This window comes from Natrix helvetica (assembly GCF_964273705.1).
Source record: "Natrix helvetica genome assembly, chromosome: 2".
Lineage (NCBI taxonomy): Eukaryota > Metazoa > Chordata > Lepidosauria > Squamata > Natricidae > Natrix > Natrix helvetica.
This window is the reverse complement of record NC_138552.1, coordinates 138,803,615-138,811,789: the sequence shown is the minus strand read 5'-3', so window position 1 is coordinate 138,811,789 and position 8,175 is coordinate 138,803,615. Positions and strand designations below refer to the sequence as shown.

Here is an 8,175-nt window from a genome sequence, read left to right as displayed (position 1 = left end):
GGAGAAACACATTTTAAACACAAAGTAAATTCCTGCAGCTTCCGGCCCATCCCCACTTTGTCAATGGGCCATTAAGAAGGCCAAGCTAGTCCACTTTACATAATAAAGAGTTCTCCCCTTCAGCTCCAGGGGGATGGGATTAAGGCATGATAATATAAGCCTTTACTCAACTGACCACATGGCATCTGAACTCAATCAAACCTGGATTCAAAACTCAGCCTAGAGGGTTGCCCTTGCATGGGCCCATGTGAGTCTGACAGCCAATCAGAATACATTTCTTACACAGGAACAGGAAACAGATAGGTGGGGCAGAACAGATTATAAAAAGCTCTGCAAGCCCTTCTTCAGCCGTTTTTCCTTTCCCTTCTCTTCTTCTCCACCAACATTGAAGCATGTGATCACCTTTTCTGTTCAGGGCTCAAGCCATGTGGTCCTGTCCACCATTAAAACCATCTTTCCAAGCAGCCTCCATGTCTCCAGTGTCTTTTTCCCCACTTGGAGCCGAACCCAGAAGGACATTTCTTCCAACACTATAAAAACCAAGGAGGCATATCTGTAGCTCAGATACATTTTTGAAATAAAGATGTTGGAAGTGTTCTTCCATTTTTATCTTAATACTTTAAAAAATGATAGGGAGGAGAGCCACTTGTCTGCATGATTCCTTGCGACAGGTTGCCTGTATTAATACTAATGTAAGGCAAGTTTTAAATATATGGAGAGCTGGCACAGTTCACTCCTTTAAAGCAACCCTCCCTCTTCAATGAAAGTTAATAGTATTACATTGGCAGTTTAATAATAAAAGGCAGGATAACAAATTCATAATAATAACTAGGAACATATCCCTGTACAAACTATTGATATAAGATGAGAACTTAATTTAGAGCCTTTGTTTCTGCAGGATGAGTTATTGGCTAGAATTGTTTTCTTTTTTAAAATTCTTTATTAAAACTGGAAATTCGTGATCTATCTGACAGTATTGTATAGCTGGAGATGCCTCCTGTGTTCAAATTTAGGTTTTTTTTAATAGTTAGGGTAATGAAAGCTGACAAAGCCATTATTAGATGAGAAAGAAATTTGCTACACATATGTACATGCACATATACTGTGACTGAAAGCGAAGAGGAGTTAAATAGAAAGCAATGAACGCTTTTTCCTGACCTTTGGAGTCAGTCCGAGATAGAATCTGGATAGGACCGAGTGGTATTCAACGGCCCCGGAAGTGTAATATCTTGCGAGCTGATGAGCGCCTCTAAATTTGTTATCTCTATGCCCCCTCCTGCAGGGCAGCCACGTTGGGAGGAGCGGTTTCCTTTGAATGGGCGGGGCTCTTGTCTGAGAACTGAGCGTGGGGTGGGGGAGGGGGCGGTGGTGACGCGGATATTCCTGATTGGTCAAGAGCGCGTTCGGGGCGGCTCGGGGGTCCGGCACCTGGTGGAAGAGGGTTCGCAGAGAGGTAGGGGCTGGTGGGTGAGAAGAAGGTTGCGTGGGCACGGTGCGTATTCCCAGGGCTCCTTCCGAGGCAGCCGGGCATCCCTTCCAAGTACCGAGCGGCGGTGTCAGCAGTTCAGCTGCCGGGGATATTTTCTCTCTCGTCGTCCTACCTGCTGCCCATATGTTTTGGACTCCAATTCCCATCGCACTTGACTCGCGATTGCTTTCTGTGTGGCTGATGGGGATTGTGTTTGGGAACCTTTGGGTGCAACTGGTATCGTATTCGCTCTACGCCATACAAGTGAAGGGGAATAGTCGCCGGTCTCTTCTGCTTTAGCTGGCTCATGGGGGGTTGGATGCTGGAATGCTGCTGCGTAAATAAATGTAACTTTAACAGTAACAGAGTTGGAAGGGACCTTGGAGGTCAATTTAGTCCAACCCCCTGCTCACGCAGGAGACCTGTACTAGGGGATTCGAACTGCCGCCCTTTCTGATCGACAGGCTCAGCGTCTTAGCCCCTGAGCCACCTAGCCAGGTTTGAGGGGGGGAGGAGTTTGGGGATCGGGAATATAAAGCCACGGTAGAACCGGCTTATTTTGTTCTTAAATACGACCCTGAAGATTATGGACGGATTGGCTGTTTCTGACCCAGTTTTATAAAGCCGGTGTAGACAGTAAAAAGTGCGTGGTAGGAACTGCCGCGGTTCCGTGTGGCTTGCCTCCCGTCTTCTCTCCCACTGCTGCCCAAATAGAACAGCCTCTCGATAAACACTGAATAGGGGCCAGGTCTGTACATTATTTGATCTTGAATTGGATTAATCAACCGTTAAATATAATAAGGTACCCTTAAAGATGATCTAATATTTCTATTAATACCAACCTGTGAGGCTGTTCTTGAGAAATTTCGTTTATTTATTTATTGAACTAATGTCCATGTCATCAAGGTGACTCTGAGCAGCTTGCAATTAATTAAAAAAAAGACCAATTTAAAACATTAAAGCAAGAAACAGTTTATTAGTAATGAAATAAGTTATAAATACATGATATTGCTTTGAAAATTGGATTTTGGGTTGGGTTTTGGAGGCTTTTTTTTTGTATGCCTTCAAGTGTCAGACCTGGAAGCACCCTGACATCAAGTCTGTTGATACCTGGACTGTAGTTTTATTGGTGAGGTTTTTTGGAAGTGGCTTGGTATTGCCTCCTTCCTAGGGTTGAGAGAGAGTGACTGGCTGGCTCGCTTTGTATCTAAGAGGGAGCTAAAGCTCACAGTCTCCAAGGGTTCTCATTTGCATGATACACCTCTTGTTACCTTAAGCAGAATTTACTTCATTTACTCATTTTTCTGGCTTTATATGATAATTGTAAACTAACAGAGACTTATAGCTGAATATTTAATCCATATTTTCTCTCATTCTAATATGCCTCCTAAGTATTCTTGCCATTATACAGTTAGGTGGTAGTGTGATGAAATAGAATCTACCTTAGGACACTTTTCAGTTATTTAGCAGTATATAATTATAGTCATAAAACATTAAATGAACAGCATATCCTTCCTGATCCTTAGCTAGGTCTATGCCGTCATACTTTGGGAACATTATCCAATCGAGCAGCTTAAGGTAACAAAACAAAACCAACAAAAAATCCCAAAGATGTGATAATACAAAGCTACCTCCACTGCAAAACCAGCTCAGTCAAATATCAGAATACAGAGTGCAAAGGAACAGTCCCCAGAGTTCACAAGGCAGAACAAATGACCACAAATTGCCTCAAAATCCCAGTGATAGTGTTGCAGGCTGATAACTCAAAGCAGCATGAAGCAAGGAGAAGGGACCCTGTTGTGTGAATGTTTCTAGTTCTCACTGTTCCTTTGGACCCAGAAGTGCTCAGCAGTCATTTTTGTTCAGGAGCTTCCTGTGATGAATGGTGTACTTCAAAGACTTTAAAAGCCCTGTTTGTGATGATAGAGATGGAGTAAAATTGTTCTCTTTCCTTGCCACAAATGGGATGCCAAGGGTGCTTCCCCACTGATTTAATTCTTAGGAGCAAAGTAGGGCTGGTTTTCTAAAAGGTAGCAAGTAACAGTAGGAACTCCTGTCAAGGAAGGGCATAACTGAGACTTGCCATTATTTCAGTTTTCACTGAAGGAATTGCCTTAGCAGGAAGTAAAGAAAAAAGGTGGGGGAAGAATAAAAGAAAAAGGGGACGTGAAGAAAAAGATTAGGAGAATAAAGGAGGTGGACACAAAGAAAGATAGAGAAGAATGGGGCTAAATACAATACTTTTCCTTGAGTTTGTGTGTAACAGAGCTTTCTTTATTGCATTTATCGTTGCAGGGTTCCTTGTAACTACCCAGCTGCTGTCTCCATGTATGCAGAAAATAATACTAATAGCAGCTAGTGGGAGAGCATGCTTATTTAAGTGACAACACTAGGGTGGAAGAACCACCTTTACTAGGTGTGTAGAACCTGTGCTACCTGCCTCCCCCCCCTCTCCAATGTCTCTTATTTACGTTTCTGAACAGTTGCTGCCCTTAGAGTTAGCGGGAAGGGACACACAATCTGTTTTTACTTGGATAATCATGGATTTCCCATCCAGACTCTATGGCTGTGATGACAAACCTATGTCACGCAGAACCATATCTGAGGGCTCGCGAGGCGTTGCACTATGTCAGCTCCATGGCACATGTGCGCTTTGGCCAGCTGATTTTTGGCCTTCCGGAGTCCGGGGAGGGTGAAAAACAGGCCCACCAGAAGTCCAGAGGCTTCAGTGAGGCCTGCATGCATGCGCGCGGGGGTGGAGGTTGTGTGCACATATGCAGGGGAGAGGGCATTGCATTATGGGTATGGGCATGCACGTGTGCGCTATTGCACATGCGTGCGCCCTTTTGGCACCCGAGCAGAAAAACGTTTGCCATCCCTGCTCTATTGTATCTTTCAAAAAGAAAACAAAATTAAGGAAAGAAGCAGTTTTAGGAGAAACACTGCACACTTATCATTATTTTAAAAAGCATATAAGGATCACTTATTTGAAACCTTGTTTTCTCTCCTAATTAATTATATTGTATGTAATTAAAGTATACAATCAGCACATAGAATAAGAGTAAGTTTATCCGGAAGGTATTCTCCATGATGAATTTGCTCTTGACTAAATAGTATTCTTTGAGATAAGATGAAATTCATACATTTATGAAATTTACCCATGTATCAATATCTTTGGAACAGAGCTTTGGGATCTATATTTTGGAACAGTAATATTCACTGCTTAGTCTCATGTTTGTTTTCTGTGAATATGGTAAAGTTGTCCAATGTGATGAAAATAACAGATGGAAATGGGCAGGGATTTATTAATCAACTGTGTAATTTCAGGTTGCAATGTCTCACATCTGTTTTTGGTCCTCCATTGTGACAAAGCTGAATTTGGTGGTCTTGCTGCTTTTTATAACAAGTTTCTCTTCATGCTTGAATGACAGAGTTGCAGTAAGTATTTTTTAATAAACAAATACTGAATACATTTCACTAAAGAAAGTTAAGCCATCAGCCAGAACGAATATGGGCGAGGGGATGGTAATCTTTCTCTTTAGCACTGTGCTTTCAATGCAGAGGGTCATCCATATATTTAATTGGTTTTTTAACAGACCTTTTCTAATGCATGTGTAATACATAGAGTACGTTCACTAATAAAAGATAATATACAGTACTGCTGGAAAACTGGCAGCGCAGGTTCAAGACCCAAGTGCCGAACAATGGGGTGAGCTGTTAGTTGCCCCAACTCCTGCCTACTTAGCAATTCAAAAGTTTGCATGCGACCTGATAAATAGGTACCAGTTCGGAAATTGACAGCATTCCGTGCCATTCGATGAGTAGTCGTGCTGGTCACATGACCACTGAAATATCTTCAGGCAACCCTGGCTCTCTTGGCCAAGAAACGGAGATGAGCACTACTCCCCCCCCCCCCCGAGTTGGACATGAGTGGGAGAGGGGAAACCTTTACTTTTACCTTTATATGCAGGTCTAAAAGTAACCCTATCTTTCTTCATGTAGGAATTTGCTTTGACAAAAAAAGAAGAGGGTGATTTAAAAGAACAAAACAAGGAAAAAGTGGAAGTGATCGAGGAGGAAGAAGAGGTTCTTGATTCTGAAGACTTGGAAGTGTTTTATCCAACAAATCAGTGGCAGACTGTCCGGCCAGGTAATGGAGACGTGGTTTATTTTTAGAGCTGTGCAAATAATTCACAAGGGAAGCTTGCAAAGGGACTAAATCACCCCTCTTTACTCTGCTGCTCAGTGTTGTTAGGAAAGAATGGCTGAATCAGGCCAAGATTTAGCTTAATCCAGCATTTCTTACAGTGACCAATCCAGTGCTTTCTAGTGTTTACAAATAGGAGATGGAATATAGCCCTCTTCCGTCATTGTTGCCCTGCACCTGGTATTGGGAGGTATGCTGACCCCAGTCTAAAGGTAATGCGATGTCTGTACTAGCCTTTGGTAGAACTGTCTCCCATGGATTTAATCATTGCCCTTTTAAAGGATCCAGGTTAGTAGTCATCACCAAATGTTGTATTTAATTCTTCAGGTGAATTATGTGCTTGAGTGGCAATGCCAGAAGAACTGTCCTCTCTGGTTGCATGCATACAAATGCACTCAGTGATCCTTTCAAAGGACAGTGTCTCAATACCGGATGCTTAGAAGAAAATTTACATTATTTTATGTGCTTATCTACAAATACTAGGGTTTAGTAACCTTCAAATCTCAGTTGATCGAAAGTTCTGTTAATTAATTGGCAGAAGAAAGTTCTAATAAATGAGGCTGCCTCTTAAGGAGCTACATTATTAAAGCTCTTTTTGTCAGTAGTGCATGACTTAAGAGAAAACATTTAAAAAGTAATGAATAGAAGTGAAAATGAATGTTATTAATATTTCCTCCTTCCTCCAGTATCTCAAAACCAACAAAACCCATATATAGATAATGTGCACTTTTAAAAAATGAAGTCAGTTATACTTTAATTAGATTATGCCTTTTTGTTTATTTATATTTTAGAGGTGTAGACATGAAGCCAAATTATGAAATGCAGACAAAGAAGATATTTCATGTTATGATCAAGATATTTATATACAAAAGCTAAAGTTAATATTGTAAGACACACTGTTCAAATACAGTTTACTCTTTGTTGATTAAATAAGATCTAAAATGAAAAAAAACCCCACCAATTATTGTGTCATGTATTTTCATTATTATTTTCCTTAAATGTAATAAACATGTTCAGTTCTGAAATAAAAAGACTGTGCATTTCAAACTTTCCTGAGAACAAATTTCATGTCTCTTTGTGGATACACTTGAAAAATTGCAAGATTGTAGGTTGTCCTCAAGTTATGACCACAATTGAGCCCAAAATTTATGTTACTAAATCCGACACTGGTTAAGTTTTACAACCTTTCTTGTCACAGTTGTTAAGTGAATCATTGCAGTTGTTAAGTTAGCGATACGGTTGTTAAGTGAATCTGGCTTCCCCATTGACTGTCTCTCAGAAGCTTGGAAAAGGTGATCACATGACCCTGGGACACTGCAACCATAAATATCGGTCAGTTGCCAAATGGCCAAATTTTGATCATGTGATCATGGGAATGCTGCAGTGGTTGTAAGTGTGAAGAATGGTCATTAGTCACTTTTTTAGTGCTGTTGTAACTTTGAACAGTCACTAAATGAATGCTTGTAAGTTGAGCAATACCTGTACTTTAGTTACAGATTATATTAATGGACATCTCCATTTTTTCATTTAATTTTCTTAGTTTAGAAATACATGCTGTGCAATTTTGACGGAATATATATTTTCTCTATGACATTTTAATGCTGTTCATTTTTTACATTTGCGTCTTCTTTAAAATACACATTGGCTCAGTATGACTCCTTTCTCATCTTACTTGAATGGCTCAGTATTTGCATTGTCAGTCCCTTCATTGAGATTGTTTTGCAGGATTTTCAACAACTTGAAAAGTTATGTCTCCTTTGAATAAACTTGACTCCTAATGACTTCACTGATATGTTGAAACCACTAATTTTTAAAAGATAAACACATAAATGACAGAAAATTTCACAGGAAATCTAGGCTACTCTCATCCTTTTCGGTGCGCGTGCTTCACTCATGTGCACGCCAGACACATGCTCTACGCACTTGCACAGTTGCCCATAAATAGTCTGCGCAGAACATTAAAAAATGAAAAAAAAATCTTGCTGCCCTGACTGGGGAACCAGTTCAGAGGCACAGCAGACCTGGGTTACTGCCGGTTCCGGCAACCCAGGGCAGCAAACCACTACCAGTTCATCTGAACTGGGCCAAACCAGTAGGAACCCACCTCTGAAATGATCCTGGGTTCCATAATGGTAATCTCTGTAAAAGGAGTGATTAAATAAGGTAGAGTAACATATTACACTATTTATTTGTAATATGCTACTCTATTTACGAGGGGCGTGGTAGCTCAGTGGCTAAGACACTGAGCTTATCGATCAGAAAGGTCGGCAGTTTGGCGGTTCAAATCCCTAGCACCGCCTAACGGAGTGAGCTCCCATTACTTGTCCCAGCTTCTGCCAACCTAGCAGTTCGAAAGCATGTGAAAATTGCAAGTAGAAAAATGGCAACCACCTTTGGTGGGAAGGTAACAGCGTTCCGTGCACCTTCCATCTTTAGTCATGCCGGCCACATGATCACGGAGATGACTTAGGACAGTGTTGGCTCTTCCGCTTTGAAATGG

The 8,175-nt window shown here is 41.1% G+C and overlaps 1 protein-coding gene across 2 annotated transcripts in view; it reads left to right on the top strand.

Annotated features, from left to right (window-relative positions):
* Positions 1-1,350: 1,350 nt before the first annotated feature.
* Positions 1,351-8,175, top strand: part of SIL1 (SIL1 nucleotide exchange factor) — a 44,320-nt gene continuing 37,495 nt past the window's right edge. Inside the window, exons 1-4 of one of the 2 annotated variants that reach the window (XM_081941741.1) lie at positions 1,351-1,453; positions 3,764-3,884; positions 4,796-4,906; positions 5,471-5,618. In XM_081941741.1, the coding sequence (XP_081797867.1) occupies positions 4,802-4,906; positions 5,471-5,618 (253 nt within the window). In that variant the 5' untranslated portion in view covers positions 1,351-1,453; positions 3,764-3,884; positions 4,796-4,801. The remainder of the gene's footprint in view (positions 1,454-3,763; positions 3,885-4,795; positions 4,907-5,470; positions 5,619-8,175) is intronic. The other variant, XM_081941742.1, reaches the window with a different exon arrangement.